The sequence below is a fragment of the Ruditapes philippinarum genome, unplaced genomic scaffold (genome assembly GCF_026571515.1).
Source record: "Ruditapes philippinarum isolate M1 unplaced genomic scaffold, ASM2657151v2 ctg11168_1_1_1_1, whole genome shotgun sequence".
Classification (NCBI taxonomy): Eukaryota; Metazoa; Mollusca; class Bivalvia; order Venerida; family Veneridae; genus Ruditapes; species Ruditapes philippinarum.
The window spans coordinates 1,568-20,329 of record NW_026853592.1 but is presented as its reverse complement, the minus strand read 5'-3'; the positions used below and the strand labels follow the sequence as shown (position 1 = coordinate 20,329).

At 33.5% G+C, this 18,762-nt stretch overlaps 1 protein-coding gene and 1 long non-coding RNA gene across 3 annotated transcripts; one reads left to right on the top strand and one right to left on the bottom strand.

Annotated features, from left to right (window-relative positions):
• The first annotated feature begins 2,170 nt into the window (after positions 1–2,170).
• LOC132737284 (E3 ubiquitin-protein ligase RNF34-like) lies at positions 2,171–16,305 on the top strand. Of its 2 annotated transcripts, none has more exons than XM_060724546.1 (6): positions 2,171–2,310; positions 6,759–6,927; positions 7,674–7,949; positions 8,686–8,919; positions 9,535–9,730; positions 13,080–16,305. In XM_060724546.1, exons 2-6 carry the CDS (start codon positions 6,778–6,780, stop codon positions 13,298–13,300), a joined length of 1,077 nt encoding a protein of 358 aa, XP_060580529.1. In that variant the 5' UTR covers positions 2,171–2,310; positions 6,759–6,777; the 3' UTR covers positions 13,301–16,305. The 2 variants fall into 2 exon arrangements, with proteins under 2 accessions (XP_060580529.1, XP_060580530.1); XM_060724547.1 differs by having other exon boundaries at positions 2,180–2,320.
• Positions 3,244–5,160, bottom strand: LOC132737286 (uncharacterized). Its single transcript, XR_009626716.1, has 2 exons — positions 3,756–5,160; positions 3,244–3,485 (listed from the first exon to the last, which is right to left on the bottom strand). It is a non-coding gene; the product is annotated as an uncharacterized LOC132737286 (long non-coding RNA).
• Positions 16,306–18,762: the final 2,457 nt, after the last annotated feature.

The window sequence follows — 18,762 nt, the reverse complement described above, 5'->3', positions numbered from 1 at the left end:
TTGCAAAAATTCTGCAATAAATTTATGTTTTTTGGATGTCTTTATTTTAATAGAATCCTTGATGGTCAATAATAACTTCATTAAGCGCCAACCTGTCACCCTCACGTGCACTTTGTTGTTTATGTCATGTCACGGATGAACGCACACAACCAAAATAACCGTTATTTCTGAATATAGCATTGTAAAAATAGACGATTCAAACGATGAATTCCAAAATTTGGGTAAAAAATGTCAAGTAATAAAAAAGTTATTCACATTTAAAAACTGCACAGTTATAAGTTTTGTTAAGTGTATTTAGGTGGGAAACACTGAAAGTGTCTCTAAAAAATCCCAAGGTTGTTGCTGGGCGGAGGCAAAATTGTGTGTGAGTGTGTGTGGGGGCTATCCTAATATTTAATAAACTGGTACAAAATAACCGATCAACTACATTGATATATTCTTACGCAGGGTATGTGGTCCTTCCACACGAAGGAATAAAACAAACAAAAACTGCATGTCCAATGGTGACAGCTGCTCTATTTTAGGTGCACATTTTATAATACAAGTTTCTACATATTTTTCTCATAATTTCCAAATAATATGCAACCTGTGGTTTTAGACTTTAGTCGATATTTGATAAAAAAATCTTAAAATTTAATAACATAGAAGTTTTTGATGTCATATTTCACGTACACAATTTAAAATTTGTGTTCCCTACAATTTCCAAGAAAAAAATATTTCAAGACTTCTTTTGAATACTAAATGATGGCTTCTGATGCAGTTTCTACATTTTCCAGATCTTACATTTGTTTGTAACTTTCATAGTTTACTATTTTCATGAGAGAGATCCATGGCAATAAAAGGATCAAGGGATTCCTAAAACAAATCTCATGCAAGGATTCATTTCATTTGAAAAAATAGTGATTATCGATCCCTGAAGTGTAAACAATATTATCTGAAAGGCTCTCTATGTATATATTTCTGTGTCTATATAATTTATTGTATATACATGCAGCTTCTATAGACCAAATGGTAATATGCATTGATCTATATCATGATTCAAGACAGCTAGTGAATAAAACATAAAACAACGAGAAGTACATGTAGGATGTTTACAGTTCATTATTGCTACGGATAACGAAATTTACCGTGACAAAATTTAACATCAAATGTAAATTTTTGATGTAAATAAACATTTATGTTGACAATGAAATTATTATATAATGGATTAATGGAAGAAAATCATTGTCCGTTCGTCCGAACTTTCGCCATTTCGTCCATAATCTTAGTTTAAAAGAAAAAGCCGGTAAAATATGTGTAGAAATTGCAAATAAAGATCGCAGAAAAGCCCATAAACCTCAAATGTTGGCACATCCGCCCGTATGTCCGTCCGTCATGTTGTTGAAGTATAAAATTTAAACACTTTCAGTAAGTAACCTAAAACGTCATGTCTGGTCACTAAGAAATACGTACAGTGTCAAAGAAACATAACTTTTGTAAAATTTTGAAATTGCTGTCCTTTTCTTTATATTTCTGAAGGACATAACGAACGAATAGGTCTATATTCATATATAGATATGTATATACATTATTCGAGAGTTCTATGTGCAACGGAACTGTCAAAGTGTTTTTTAAAGAAATTATTGCCATTTCATTTTTTTAAACTTTAATTATCGGCAATAATAAAATACTACTGTAGTCACTACACACATATTAGGGCTAATCAATTATACATGTATTCTGTAAAATAGAAAACATAATATACAGTTCTATCTATATATACTGTAATCAGAATCGAGGTATGATATGTTGTACTAAGTATTCGTTCCTGGTGTAATATACATGGATATATAAAAATTTATTCCTGTAAACAGTGTTAATTTTGCACCCAACCTGTGAAGATTGACGAATTTATTCATCTTCTTAGATCAAACAAGTTTTCAGGTATAGCATTTTTCAGAAGAACTGTACTGTATTTATAAAAACTATTTTAAATAAGTTTATTTCAAAACAAATTCGTACTTACTTTTAAACTATTTGATCAATCTATCATTTGATTATTATAAAGTCGTCTGGTTGCGTATCCACATGCGTAATCTATTATTTGACAAGATATATATATCTGTATAGTATATCAATATATTATTGCACAATAATGTGATATAAGTCACTGTACTGTATGGTGTAGGTTTTTAAAAAGGAAATACGAGAGTAATCGAACTTTTGTGACCCGGAAGTTAGAAATGGCGTAGTTGGAAACAGGGAATTCCGTTTAAATTAAAGAAGAAATTATGTTATTAAAATCAGCTGGGCTAGATTTTATCCATTAAGGTCGATAAAAGTTTGTATTAAATAATATCTCAGTTTCAATTTATTGCATTAGGTCGTGTTGTTTACAGATATTGTTAATTGATAATAGATATAACCAAACTCAAAGAAAATTTATTATGAATTTATCTATTTAAACTTTTTAACATTTTAACTTTCGAATTTAATGTAAGTATTTGTTACACTACTGGTCGAGGACCATCAAAGGGACACTATTTGAACATTTTCCCTAGACAGATTTTAAAACTTTAAAGCTAGAGATCGGTTCTCCTAACTAACAAACTAGGTTCGTTAATTTATGATTATCATTATGTTGACACTTATAACCGAGTCTTGTCATGGAGGGTATCAAAATTATCAGATTTCCTGAAAGACGTCTGACCAAGGGACATGTACGACATAAGCTTAAATGGGTCCCGACAGTCTGACAGGTTTTTTTTTAGATTCAAGGGAGACTAATAAAAGTAATATTTAGGAAATAGATATCAATTCTGAGTGCATTGTTGTAGAATAATGCACGGTTTGAGTTCAAATGCGTAGTAATATAATCACAAAGGCCAATAGGCCTGAGTGATTAATTACAAAGCATTTGAACGAAAATCATGCATTATTGAATAATAATGCACGAAGAATTAATATCTATTTCCATTCTAACACGTCAAGAAAAAATATAATTATTATTATAAAGTTGGGCTTTATGTTTGGTGGTTAAATTTGTTTTTCGGCTCAGAGTTTCCAATAGAAACGTTTTTTAAAGGCTGTTCCAGTGGCAGGGTTCCCTCTGGGTCAAAATAAGTTTGCGCCACCAAATTCGCCAATCAGAAAAAGTTGGAGCCAATGGCTCCAAAGTTGGAGCCAATAATTCTGCAAGGGAGACATGCCTATCTTTGCTAAGATATGCTAGCAGTTATATATCATTATGATTACAAACACATATTTATAATATTTCATTTTATTACAGCTGCACATGTTTATTATCTAAAATATAGACATACTATTATGTGGTTTTCAAATTCCATTTAAATAAATACACATGACGGCATAAATGTAATCAAAAACATCATGTTAAGTTAGTCATGGGAGGTCCTGTTTTCCACCATTTTGCCAGTATAGCAGTTCTTCTCACAGGCTGGACTGAGCCAAGATCTTTCCCAGCCTCTACCCGACAATCTGGTGATCTACAGATACAAAATTAAAAAAAAACAACATTACTATAAATTGACTTCATCTAAAAATCAAGGAGAACAAAAAATGAAATAGATACTAAGTTAGTAAGTATTTTTAACAATGAAAAATATTGTTTATTTTACTTTACATTCAGATATGAAAATATTAACATTGCAGTACAGTGACTTTAGATCAATCATTGGTGAAATTATTCTTTTAATTGTCATCCGATTTAATATTCAAAATGTAATTATTTTTAATCAGTTGACGAGTCAACTTACCGAATGTTCAATGTTTGTCAACATCACGGACGATCTTTCACTTCTCTGTCGGCTACTAACACCTGTTGACCACACATGTCAGAGAATGAAAGACGTAAATTATTCCATTTAACACGTTGACACTTTCATCTTCACATGTTCCCGAAGTGTCACATAATTGATCACATAATTGATTAAACGGTACCCGATTATACAGTTTGATAAACTAATAGCGCGTGACCTTTCACATTTGGGCCGCTTATGTAATTAACGCGGCCGCTTATGACATTTAAGTGTACTAGTTGTCGGATGCTTTTATCTAACGTTGGCGCCAGTTAAATTCGCCAATTAAAGATTTTATGCGCCAGAATTAATATATTGTCGCATTTGGCGCCATTGGCGAGCGACAGCGGGAACCCTGAGTGGGTTGAAAAAAACTGTCGTTCAATCTACAGTGTGTAGAAACATTTTCAGAATAACGAATTTTGAAAACGTTGATAAAACTTTGTTTGTTTATTTTATTTCACTCTTTAATTTTTCAAGCAAAATACAAATTATTAAAAGTTGAATAAATGTAAAACTTAACTCGTTTGCGACATTAAAATATCGTATTTGATTTGATTGCTTTGCACGTGCTGTTTGGCGCTACATTGTGACGTCACGTACACAACACTTTAAACGTCTGTACAGCATTAACGACTGAATTAAAGATATTGGTGTTCGGATTCATTTTCTTAGTTTGACCATTTTTTTTATTCTAGAGATAGTTTTCACAACAAAATTCCACAAAAATGGCGCCCTCAATGTGAAAATACACAGGGAGATAATAAGAACTGCGAGTGCATTGTTGTAGAATAATGCACGCTTCGGGCCTTCTTTGTTTATATAGAAAAATTTCCGATAGTGTTAGAATGATAAATTACACAATTTTTGCTTGTGAGATTACTCTTCCTTGAACATTGCGCACTGTAAAAATTATTTTCATGCAGTGGCCGATATCATGAAATAAACCAATGACCGATAGCTGCACAATTGGCATTTACAGCACAAGTAAACATGGCATGCTTGATGTATTACAGGGATTGAGTTTAATTCGAAGGTTAAAATGTTATCTTACACCTTGCTTGTTTTCAAATTGCTGTAAATGTGTTGGGCTGACAGATTTTTTGTCAGTCTGACAAAATTCAAGGGTTTGTCAGACCGAATGTTTGATACTTTTTAGCTCACCTGTCACAAAGTGACAGGGTGAGCTTTTGTGATCGCTTTTCGTCCGTCGTCCGTCCGTCGTCCGTCCGTCCGTAAACTTTTGCTTCAAATGACATCTCCTCATAAACCACTGAGCCAATTTCATCCAAACTTCAGAGGAATGTTCCTTTGGTGGTCACCTTTAAAAATTGTTCAAAGAATTTAATTCCATGCAGAACTCTGGTTGCCATGGCAACCAAAAGAAAAAACTTTAAATATCTTCTTTTAAAAAACCATAAGAGCTAGAGCTTAGATATTTGGCATGAAACATCTTCTAGTGAGTGTCTACCAAGTTTGTTCAAATAAAAGCCCTGGGGTCAAAATTGGCCCCGCCCCTGGGGGTCATTGATTTTCCCTATATACATATAGTAAAAACTTAAAAAATCTTCTTTTAAAGAACCATAAGAGCTAGAGCTTAGATATTTGGCATGAAACATCTTCTAGTGAATGTCTACCAAGTTTGTTCAAATAAAAGCCCTGGGGTCAAAATTGACCCCGCCCCAGGGGGTCATAGATTTTCCCTATATGCATATAGTAAAAACCTAAAAAAATTTCTTTTAAAGAACCAAAAGAGCTAGAGCTAAGATATTAAGCATGAAACATCTTCTAGTGAGTGTCTACCAAGTTTGTTCAAATTAAAGCCCTGGGGTCAAAAATTGGCCCCGCCCCGGGGATCATTGATTTTCCCTATATACATATGGTAAAAACTTAAAAAATCTTCTTTTAAAGAACCATAAGAGCTAGAGCTTAGATATTTGGCATGAAACATCTTCTAGTGAATGTCTACCAAGTTTGTTCAAATAAAAGCCCTGGGGTCAAAATTGACCCTGCCCAGGGGGTCATAGATTTTCCCTATATGCATATAGTAAAAACTTAAAAAATCTTCTTTTAAAGAACCCAAAGAGCTAGAGCTAAGATATTTAGCATGAAACATCTTCTAATGAGTGTCTACCAAGTTTGTTCAAATAAAAGCTCTGGGGTCAAAATTGGCCCCGCCCCAGGGGGTCATTGATTTTCCCTATATGCATATAGTAAAAACTTAAAAAAATTTCTTTTAAAGAACTCAAAGAGCTAGAGCTAAGATATTTAGCATGAAACATGTTCTAATGGGTGTCTACCAAGTTATGTTTCAAATAAAAGCCCTGGGGTCAAAACTGGCCCCGCCCGGGGGGGGGGGGTGTCATTGATTTTCCTTATATGTGTATAGCAAAAACTTAAAATCTTCCTTGGAAAAACCCAAATAGCTAGAGTTTAGATATTAAGCATGAAACATCTTTAAGTAATTATCTACAAAGTTTGTTAAAATAAACGCCCGGGGGTCAAAAACTGGCCCTGCCCCAGGGGTGACATTGTTTTAAACTATATGTGTATAGTAAAAACTTTAAAAATCTTCTTTTAAAAAAAGCCAATGAGCTAGAACTTAGATGTTTAGCATGAAACATCTTCTTATGGGTGTGTACCAAGTCTGTTCAAATAAACAAATAAAAGCCCTTGGGTAAAAATTGGCCCGGGGGTGGGGGGCCTATATACAGGTGAGCGACCTCAGGGCCATCATGGCCCTCTTGTTTCAAAATCTCAGGAAGTCTGATATTAAATTACCTAAATTGTCCAGTATGTGGAGTTTGGCCCTTTTTCATGTACTATATGATACAAATGTATGTAGAGAAATATTCTTTTGTGTATTACACCTCTCCTGCATTCAATGTTATGTATGTATTTCCAATAATAACAGACTTTTCAACAAAATTTTGAATTTTGTTATCTGTTTTAATGTTTCAGGTTTTGAAACAAGGGGTCAATGGGTGCTGGTGTTGTAAAACCAGATTTACAGAATGGAATTCATATTCAGATTCATACAGGTAGAAATCCAGCCAGTATGGGATCACATAATTCATCAGAACTGAAGTGCGAAGAATGTACATCTAAGTTCTCACAGATTAGAAAACAGGTATAAAATGCATAAATATATATAACCTATTGTATATGCCAGCCCGCATAGCTCAATCGGTTAGAGCGCGAGACTTGTAATCTCGACATTGTGGGTTCGATTCCCGGGCTGGCCAACTATAATTACTAAAATCAGTCTTTCGGATGAGACTTTAAATCGAGGTCCCGTGTATGGGTGCTTAAACACTTGGCACGCTAAAGAACCAGGAGAAGCTTCTGGAATTTGGGCATCTTTCTGTATCTGTAATTGCACTATCCTCCAAAAATCTAAAATGACTAATACTCTTCTGGAGGACTCGCCCATATGGGCAACCAGTGGCGAGTATAAATAAACGCAAATACACACACAACCTATTGTATTACTCAGATTGGGATCCAAGGTTTCAATTGAGTAAAAATTGGGGTTCTGATAGTTAATGCTTTCCTCTATATCGGATATTTTAATTATGATTTTATCTTTGCCTTACTTCTTATTCCAATAAGAGTGCAAGTTTTGATATTTCTGACAGTCTATTTTTGCATAAACTGTCTTCAAGTAGAGTTTAACCATTCATTTAAACATCACATCTTGATAAACATTTCATGTGCCTATGAAAAGCACATCAACAGCTTCAGTCACATGTAAGTCACTCCTGATCTGTTTAAATACATATGTAGTTAATATTTTCTTTATTAGCGTTTAACTGTTACTTACAGATTAATAGACTCGACATTTCTTTTAATGATGTTATTATTTTAATTATTTAGCTTCCATGTAAGGATTGTGAGAGGAAGTTTTGCTCAGTGTGCTACAACAGTGCATTAAGACAGTGCAAGAAATGCCAAATTCTGCTGTCGGGCAATTTTACTCGTCCACAGCTGAAACAATGGAAACCAAAAGACTTGAAAGCATTACTGCATAAACATGATGTAAACACAACAAAATGCCGGGAGAAGGATGACCTTATTGACCTCATTTTCTCCTATTTTGGTGCCACTAATAGAGGGGAAAGCAACCCAGGAAGAACCTCAAGGAATTCTTCAGTAAGTAGCAGTGCACTCTTAACACGGTGGTTTGAGTAAGTGAGTTGCCTAAAGTTTCTTAACCTCGCCAAGTTTTAACATGAAAGCCAAATCAACTTCGCCACGCTTTTTTTAAAATACTTACAGTATGTACAGATCTTAATGTATCACATTAAATTGCATCCTGGCCTATGAGTGTAACTTAAAACTTCGTTGGTAAAGCACAGTTTCTGCAGACAATTGACTGCAATTAACACATTTATGTGACGTGATATGCAGCTCCATTAGACAAAGTGCCTGTAGACATTAAACATTTTATTGTTATGATTAAAATATGTGTGTCACAATATACTGGTTTTTAGGGGGGATAGTTTCTATTCTCAACAGAAGTTTTTTTGTATACATGCAGGAACTGTTGGTAGTAGTTATGTAAGTATTGACATAAAGACACTTCCATGCAGACATGGGTCTGATAACTTGAAAAAGCTATTAATGAATTAATGATTATTTTGCTTTTCAGTAATTCATTCTTTATAAATACTGTCAAATTATTTGTTATGATTGATTATGATTATTTTGAAGACCAAGATCAGCTGGCACATGGGCTGATCATGTTCTACTCTGTTCACTTTTCTGTCAGTAGATATTTTGAAAATTTTCCCCAAAAAATATTTTGTCCAAATTGAAAGATCATCAAGTCTTTTTAAGACTTTAAGGATGATAAAGGTTAGAACCGTAACTGTTTGCTGGGTTTCAGGATGAGGCAAGACAACAAAGTCAAGGGGAGCAACAATCAAATGTGGCAGGTGCTAGTCAGTCAGGGTATACACCAAATAGAACAGAAACCAGTCAAACAGGAAGTGGTAATGGTGAACCATTCCAGAATAATGGAACACAGTCAGATCAGACAGGAAATGGATTGAATAACCAGTCGGGAACTGGTACACAGTCAGGGATAAATGACCAATCAGAACCCATGGATACAAATGAGGTAATTTTTATGAACTGAAGAGAAATACACATAATAAATTAGCTGTTTATAATTTTATTACACAGTTTTTTCTGTATAAAGATTAGATATATGCAGCGTATAAGAACCACAACTATCTTTAATTGCCCACAACCATAACTCTATTTCAATTCTTTTACAAGGTATTCTGTTACTTGTGACTTCCTCATTTCTTAAGCTTCTTTTTGGGGTATTAATCACATTTAGTGATAGTTCTAGTTTTATATAATTTAATTTACATGTAGTTTTATTAAATGACTTTTATGGAAAAAGTAAAATCTTTTTAACTTAATAATTTTTCTGCCGTTTTTAGTGACCAAATCACAAGTACAGTATTTACATCTCTAACATTTTCAAGGTTCTTGGTTATTTCATTCAAAGCACCTTACAGATTTGAACAAGGAGTAAATAACAAATTTATAGTCTATTGAGCAATCAGTGGGGTACTGTTTTACCTACATGTGCCTAAAATGGTCAGAGTTTCTTCAGTCTATCACCTCCTTTAAGCAATAAATTTTCTTATATGGCCAACTGTATCAGTTTCATTTACTGAACATTACATCATATTGTCTATCTTTTCATCATGTATTTTTTCAGAAAAATGAGAGTGATATGTTACGTATAAAATTAGAAGATGTAAAATCAGAAGAACATATAGAACAGCTCAGTATTAAGTGCCTCAAACGTCTACTGCTCAACAATTTTGTCGACTATAAGGGTTGCTGCGAGCGCTGGGAGCTCCAGGAACGAGTGAAGCGACTTTGGAAAGATGATCAGGCAAACAAACAGAAAGGTATCAAAGTTTGATAAGATATTGCTACTTTAAGCCTGATTGTGAAATAAGTTCATACAACTTATATTAATAATTTTTTGAGGTTGTTTATGAATTTACCCAAACGGATGTAATGTGAGAAAAAATGGTCACAACCTAAATAGGGCTCGAACCAACAATGAAAACTCAGTGTGTCTTGTTTACAGTGCAATGAACACACATTACTTAAACAAAGTGCATGAAGGAATGATTTAGATATAACGTCAATACATTTAGGTACACTTGGAATAGCTTTTTTTCATCATGTATTTATTTTTTATGATTGTGCATAAACAGCTATACAAAAAGAACCCTTTCCACCTATTTCTGACTTTCAATGAAGTTTTATTCATGATCCATAATTATACGCCCGTTTGAAAAACGGGACGTATTATGGGAACGCCCCTGGCAGGCGGGCGGTCGGGCGGGCGGCGTCCAATTTTGTCCGGAGCATATCTCCTACATGTATGGAGGGATTTTAATGAAACTTCATAGAAATGTTCACCACTATGAGGAGCAGTGTCGCGAACATGAACCAGGTCTCTAGGTCAAAGGTCAAGGTCACACTTGGAACTCATTGAAAAATGCTTGTCTGGAGCAAAACTTCCACATGTATAGAGGGATTTCAATATTACTTGGCACAAATGTTCAGCATTGTGAGGCGGAGTGTCGCGCGCAAGATTCAGGTCCTTGCGGCCAAGGTCAAGGTCACACATAGAGGTCAAAGTTCAGATAAAAATATTATGATGTGTATATGGACCATTTAGTCATCATTTATTGAGGGATTGTAACACAAATGGTCAATATCAAGACTATGGCTGTGATACATATAATTTAGGTCAATATATACAAGGTCAAGGTCACTAAAGATGATGAAATATCCAGATTTTGTCCGGAGCATATCTCCTACATGTATGGAGGGATTTTAATGAAACTTCATAGAAATGTTCACCACAATGAGGAGCAGTGTCGCCAACATGAACCAGGTCTCTAGGTCAAAGGTCAAGGTCACACTTAGAGCTCATTGAAAAATGCTTGTCCGGAGTAAAACTTCCACATGTATAGAGGGATTTCAATATTACTTGACTCAAATGTTCACCATTGTAAGGCGGAGTGTCGCGCGCAAGATTCAGGTCCTTTTGGTCAAGGTCAAGGTCACACATAGAGGTCAAAGTTCAGATAAAAATATGGTGATGTGTATATGGACCATTTAGTCATCATTTATTGAGGGATTGTAACACAAATGGTCATTATCAAGACTATGGCTGTGATACATATAATTTAGGTCAATATATACAAGGTCAAGGTCACTAAAGATGATGAAATAACCATATTTTGTCCGGAGCATTTCTCCTACACGCATGGAGGGATTTTAATGAAATTTCATAGAAATGTTCACCATTATGAGAAGCCATGTCATGCACATGAACTAGGTCTCTAGGTCAAAGGTCAAGGTCACACTTTGAGCTCATTGAAAAATGCTTGTCCGGAGCAAAACTTCCACATGCATAGAGGGTTTTCAATATTACTTGGCACAAATGTTCACCATTGTGAGGAGGAGTGTCGCGCACAAAATTCAAGTCCCTGCAGCCAAGGTCAAGGCCACACATAGAGGTCAAAGTGTAGATAAAAATATGAAGATGTGTATAGGGACGATTTTATCATCATTTATTGAGGGATTGTAACACAAATGGTCATTATCATGACTATGGCTATGACACATGTACTTTACGTCAATATATGCAAGGTCAAGGTCACTTAAGATGGTGAAATATCCAGATTTTGTCTGGAGCATATCTCCTACATGTATGGAAGAATTTTTATAATGCTTTATGGAAATGTTCACCACCATGATATGTATTGCTATATGCATGATCCAGGTCTCCAGGTCAAAGGTCAAGGTCACACTTAGAGCTCATTGAAAAACGCTTGTCCGGAGCAAAACTTCTACATTCATAGAGGGATTTCAATATAACTTGGCACAAATGTTCACCATTGTGAGGCTGAGTGTTGCACGCAAAATTCAGATCCCTGCGACCAAAGTCAAGGTTACACATAGAGGTCAAAGTTCAGATAAAAATTTGAAGATGTGTATAGGGACCATTTAGTCATCATTTATTGATGGATTGTAGCACAAATGGTAACTATTATGACTACAGGTGTGACACATTTAATTTAGGTTAATATTTGCAAGGTCAAGGTCACTGGAGATGATTAAATATCCAGATGTTGTCCGGAGCATATTTTCTACATGCATGGAGGAATTTTAATGTTACTTTATAGAATTGTTCACCACCATGAGATGAGTGCCCTGCACATGAACCAAGTCTCTAGGTCAAAGGTGAAGGTCACAGTTAGAGCTCATAGCAAAACGCTTGTCTGGAGCAAAACTTCTACATGCATAGAGAGATTTCAATATAATTTGGCACAAATGTTCATCATTGTGAGGCTGAGTGCCGTGCATTATTCAGGTCCCTGCGACCAAGGTCAAGGTCACACATCCTGTGCATATCTTCCCTACTGATTTGTTTTAAGGTTCATGAAACAACACAGTGCCAAGGATAAAAACTTGCTTGCTAGATAACACTTATCCATAATGCCCCCATCTCAATCTAAAGCTTTCGTAAACGGGCGTATTTTGTGACTATGGCACCCTTGTTTTTTTCTCAGATGATTCTAGAGCTGATTCAGTGCACTTTGTTTTATCAATCCTTTCTTCTGCTTAAAAAGTTGATAAAAATTGTCATGGAAAATAAAAAGGAAACTTCACTCAAGAGTACGAAACAGCCAAGGAAATTGCTCCTGAACTCACCAATACTGATGATTTGAGAAAAAAATGGTCAGGTCCTAAACAGGGCTCGAACCCACATAGGAAGCTCTGTGTGTTTTATTTACAAAGTAATGGACCCACATGATGATGTGTAAATGTTAATGATCTTGCAAACATGGGTTTTTGACCCTGTGTTTAGACTTGTAATTGTCCTTGAAAAACAGTGGTGCACTTGCTGCAATGCCCTTTTCTGTCAAATAAAAAGTTTAAGCAAAGAACTAGTAAATAATTTATTATATTAGTTTGTTTGTAATTTTAATGTTAACTTATTTGGAAAGCTGGTATGTTTATATTTAATTCTATTTCATCTAATTTTCAGTATTAAATGATATTGTGCTGGGTGCATGCGCATCAATGTGCTTCCGCCCTGTCGAAGCACGGGGATCAAAATTTATACTTAGCAATATATATCTCTCATAGAATTATTATTGAACTTAAACTTCCTAAAGTAAGTCTTGTTTAATTTCAAATTATATCTTATTTGTCTCTATGTTTTTACAGCTGATCAGCAGAGAAAAGTGTCGGATGACCCATCACTTGCCACAAACATGTCTTCTAACAGTGAGGATGACTTGTGTAAAATATGCATGGATGCAGCTATAGATTGTGTCCTCCTGGAGTGTGGTCACATGGTCACATGTACACAATGTGGCAAAAGACTGTCCGAATGCCCTATATGTCGCCAGTACGTCGTACGTGCTGTGCACATATTCAAGGTTTAATTTGTGTGACTTTCACAAATTTATTAAGTCACATGATGTGACAATTTGACTAATAAAGTGACAGGACATTTTGTCTGATTTTGGTTTACATGACAATGGTTGCAGTGTGATAAAAACCATAATTGGCAGTCATTCGAATCAAGTGTGATATTTTTGTATCAACATTATGATGTTGGTGCTGATGTTTTTGTTTGTGTAGTTACTTGAATGTTTAATCTTAAAACAGTTTTTTTGAACTTGTAAGTGCATAGTTAAAGGCATTCTTAACTTTGGGAAATAAAGAATTTTAGAACATTGTTTTATGATGTTTAAATAATTGATAAAGAGCATGTTAAATGTGTATCATGTGAGGAAAGTAGCATTGCATGTGACATAGTTATGTAGTGTTTTGTCTTTGATACAAAATATTAAATCACTATAACTTTACCAATGGGCAAAAAGAGAAAGATGCTTTACATATGTTGTTAAGGAGTACCCATTTTATAACTCTTGAGGTATGTTTTTAACAAAAAGCTTTTGATGAATTAAAAATAAAAGCACATTTGTTGCATTATGAGCCTTAAATATATCATTTGACTTAATGCACAAGTCATATGGAAATACAGCACCCACCACCCAAAGGCAATAGCAAAGACATTGACTTTGGATTTTCAAAACCCTTGTTAAGGCTTTGCACTGCAGGAACAGATATAAAATCCTCAATAAATGCCCCCTCCCCTACACTGTTAATTGGACATTTTGGCACCAAACAAATCACCGCTTGACCCAACAGTGCAGCAAGAGATGGAAATTAGAAATTGCTAAATCAACTCCCCTTCTCCCCCACTCACACACTGGTACTGCTGACACAAATCCCTGCACTGCCTTTGGGATGGTAGAGGGACTGGTGTAACAGTAAACTAATGCATGATAACTGTCGGTTTCATTTTATAAGTTTATATAAAGGAAAATGTTGTTCAAATTATTGATTTATGCTTCCTTATAGGTAAAATGGAAGTTATATTTTTGTTTATTTTGGCTATGCACTTACCTGGGCAAAATCATGGTTAATTATTTGAAAGTGGCATTCACTGTATTTCTGTATATCAGTAAATTCAGGACAAAAATAGCTTTAATTTACCAAAGGAAGGGACCAAAATTTATTTTGTATCTATAAATATTTGTTTTGTTTCTATAAATTTTGTAAATTTAATATGTAAGTAATTATGATTCATTGTACCAAAACAGACCTGGGTTTGATTTAAAAACTTTACACTGCTTTACATAATGTATTTTTTTAAAATTCTGTTTGTATTCAAACCATGTCTGTTAGAAAAGTGTAAACTAGAACATGTCATAGCTCCATTGTGGCTTAAGCTGTATACTTATTTTAGAAAATATAACACGAAAAACATGGTTATTACCAAACGAAGGCTTAATACATGAAATAAGGCTAATTTTATTATAATTAAATTATTATTTTTGATTACTTGATTGTTTACTAGATTGATTTCTGTGTCGTTTTTGCAGTGTGAAACCTTTACTTCCAGGATTAGGGATAACTTTCAAGAAATATAAAAAACAAGTAATCTTGATGGGAAATGATGTCTCTGTTAAAACTAGTTATTTGAAGAAATAAACTTAAAACAGACATTAAACAGTTGTCGACTGAGGTCAAAAAGCTTAAAGATATAAGTTTAAAATTCTTACATAGATCAGGTGAAGGTATTAAAATTGGAAAATCTGCAAAGGATAAAAAAAGAAATGTACTTAAAATTAAATAGAATATTGATTTTTGTGCGATTTTTAGCCCTGATTTGAGCTACACATTTCATTTTTTGGTTATACTGCACATGGAGGAATGATCTGAAAATTTGCATACCAGTTATTGAACCAGACTTACACAAAATAGTGCAAAAATATCGGAATTTTTTTTCCAGTCCTGTCATGTCAAAAAAACCTTAGTGGAGTCCCTAATAAGCTTTATACGCCAAAGTAAAATAATTACCTTCCCTTTGTGTTATATACTTTTTTCCCCCTTTAAATGGAGATAATCTGGATTTGGCTAATGTCAGGTTTTCCAATATAATCCAAGGCTGCCAGCAAACTTTTTCAGTAACAACTTTGTTAGATCACTTTATTGTGAATGGTTGAGCACAGTGATACTTTATAAGTTTGTTTGTAAACCAGGAATTAGATGGGAAATGCCCACATTTACCGAGTTCCAAATAACATTTGTATGAGTGCCACTTCTATAGATCTGTTATATATTGTACATTGGTATGTAAATTTGTTATTTATATATTTTGAGACTCTTTTACATGTTTTAAGAAATATATGCATAATGTCAAACTAATACCATAATGCTAACTTAACATGGTAGTATGCAAATATGTATACATTTGTATATAAGATTATTGTATTATAAATGTGATTCGTTTTGTGACAGTCTACAACTATGCCATAAGCCCCAAGACCAAAAATATTTCAATGGGGTTATTGATTCTGTAAAAAGTACAAGCCTCAAATTAATTGTTTTCTGTAACTATGCCTTTAAAAGATTTTCACTCAATATTGTTAATTCAGAAAACAATGATATGGTAAGAATGATTTTGAAAATAACTTTAATTAATTTCAACAATTTGTTGGAGAATTATATTGTTAATATTTGAAACAAAATGTGTTATTTTAAAATATCTGTTTTCGATTTTCAACATCAGCCCATTTTAAATATCTTTAAATAACTTCATTTTGAAATAATTCATACTTGAATAGGTTTTTTTAAAGGCTCATGTTGCACACTGTTATGAACTGTAGATAGTAGATACTTGTTTTTATTTCATTATTCAAGTAATTTGCATATACTTTTGTTAAAAGGAACACCAATTTTATCATATATTCAGGTTAAATCAGGTACATGTATCTTAATTCATTATTCAGCTTAGCCTTTTGGAGCCAAAAGTGGTCAGCCTTTTCCACCAATATAGAACCAGGTCTGCCTGCAGTCTGACCTGGTTTACTATTTTTTTGAAATTTTTATACATCAAACTTTGATAATGAACAGTTCCAAAACTTACAGCTTGACAAAGTACATTTTGGGAAGTTCAGCAATTCAACCACCATATTTCTAACCCATAACTAATTAACTAGTATATTTTGTGTGTATTAAACCTTGAAAGTATGATGTATTGAACCTTGAAGAGGTTGATAACCGACCTTTGGAAAGGTGTATTGATAAGATACAATGTTGACATTGTTGAGGATAATTTTGAATATGATAAGAAAACTATCTTAAGTATATACATTTACATCATATGCATTTGGCCATAGGGTTCTAGGTTATTAACTTAACATTGTGTTTACATAAAAATTACAGCAAGCAACAAGGGGAAATGAGTAAGGCAGTTTAAGGCATATTTATGGAAATCTTTTAACGGTTATTCAAGTTGAACTACATGTGTTGCAAATTTACCATTTAATTGACTTTTCAAGCGGAATTTACTTCCCAAGTACTTATGAAAAGCAAGTACCAATATGTCATAGTTCTTTAGGAGTTTAATGCTTTATGAATATGTTGCAGATTTATTATTTAATTGACTTTTCAAGTGCAATTTACTTCAGAGTACAATTAAAAACAAGTAACACCACCATCCTAAATTGTTTAGACTTGAAATTTAAAAAAAATGCCAGTATTGTTTTGTTAAGTTTATTGTCTCGGTTCTATAGTTTGTTTCTTTTCTTTAATTTATGTAAAATAGATAAGTTCTTAGAAGTTTAATATTCTTATGTTTATCATGTTCATTGAGATACAAATAAGTGTTTTTTTTCATTTTAAAGTACCTTAACATCCACTGACCAGTGACTGACCATGAACTTACCTAAAAATATCTACAGTTTTCTGTTAAGGTCACTTTCACAAAAATGAGTAAAATCCAGTGCTTATACACTCAATTTTAATATCCTTTAATTAATTCTTAAGTACCTATGTTTATTTTTCAAAATCAAATTCTATGATTTTAGATTTTGATCAAATAAAAGTTTCAATCATTATTTTATTTATTTTTGTTCTTTTTGCAAAAACTTACCGATACGAATTATTATAATTATCTTTATGCTCAATTGTTTTGTTTTATTTATATGTCTGAGCTTTTTTGTTCTACTTTGTTTATTTTGAAACAACCATTAGTCATTTCTTTCTCACCATGTTTAAGAGTAACACACGTATATTTGGATTTTTATTAAAATGATTTGTTGAAATAACTGGTGTTTTATTTCCTCATATTGATCAATTTAGGCTCAACTAGTCTTAAGTTATGCTTTCCTCTACTCGATCTTCTAAGTCGATCGCATCTTCTGGGCCCTTTCAATCAAATTTCGGTTTAAAACCCTCAACACATCGAAAGGAATACCCCAGAACAAAATAAATCGTCAAAATTTAGGGTTTTTAAAAATTAAAGTAAACTTATAAAATTTAAATTTGCTAGCAGTTGTTGATAATTCCCCCCCCCCCAATATAAGAGTTTATTTAATTTTTAAAGTTTTCCCCATAATATTAAAAGAAGCATTTACATTTATTTGTTTTTACTTTTATTAGGGAAAGTAAAAAATTTACCTCTTGACTTAATTCAGATTTGGTTATAAAGGGGGCTTTTTTTTATATTGACTATGATTGTTTAGACTTTTTTTTTAATCATTTTTTAGGAAAATACTTTTTTTTCCTTTGGGAGTAAAATTTAAAATGATCGTTGCACTTTCAAAGATTATTACCCCCCTCGGGTTTTGTAATACTAGAACCAGGTGGGTAGAAATTTTTTTCAAACTGATTATTTATGAATAATACCCAATTTTTCCCGTTTCCCTTCTCAAAATTCCCAAAGGGTTTTTGCACGTCGAGAGGGGGCACACGGCGGGTTAAAGGGTAAATTTCATTCAATAAACCAAGATGTTTGGGTTTTGCCCTTGTCTTTGTTTAAATCGGGAGGGTTAAAAATAATTCAATGAAAACCGTTTTAGTGACATAAAGTTCGTGATTTTCTCAAAAAGATAACAAACTCAATTAAATTCGGAATAAAAGGGGGGGAAATGAAATAAAAAAATTTAGGGATCATCATGAAAAACTTTCAAACAAAAAAAACCGATTCCCCTCGGGGAAAAAATTGGACTTGGGAAAAAATTAAAGGGAACCAAAAATACGTCCCCTTAAAAAACAACCCCTGTTCTACATTTTCCCAGAAAAATTGACATTAAAACCCGTAAAACCCAAAATTTAAAAATTTTTTTTGCTGAATCTTTTAAAAATGGGAAGACACTCATGAACTTATATTTCAAAATTTTCACGGTTTGGGCAAACCATCCCAAAAAAATCTCGCCCAACCCTTTTAAAAATTTTCATTTTTGCATAGGGGTAAAAGGAGGAGAGAGCTTCGATCGATAAATCCCGAATTTAAAGGGAAGGGCGGACGGGGAAATAGGAGCCCACCCCC

Excerpts from the sequence above, each read along its gene's own strand:
- LOC132737284 (XM_060724546.1), top strand. The coding sequence starts at position 6,778 with ATGGGTGCTGGTGTTGTAAAACCAGATTTACAGAATGGAATTCATATT. Across the intron at positions 6,928-7,673 it reads TCTCACAGATTAGAAAACAG|CTTCCATGTAAGGATTGTGA; the intron begins GTATAAAATGCA and ends TTAATTATTTAG. Across the intron at positions 8,920-9,534 it reads AACCCATGGATACAAATGAG|AAAAATGAGAGTGATATGTT; the intron begins GTAATTTTTATG and ends GTATTTTTTCAG.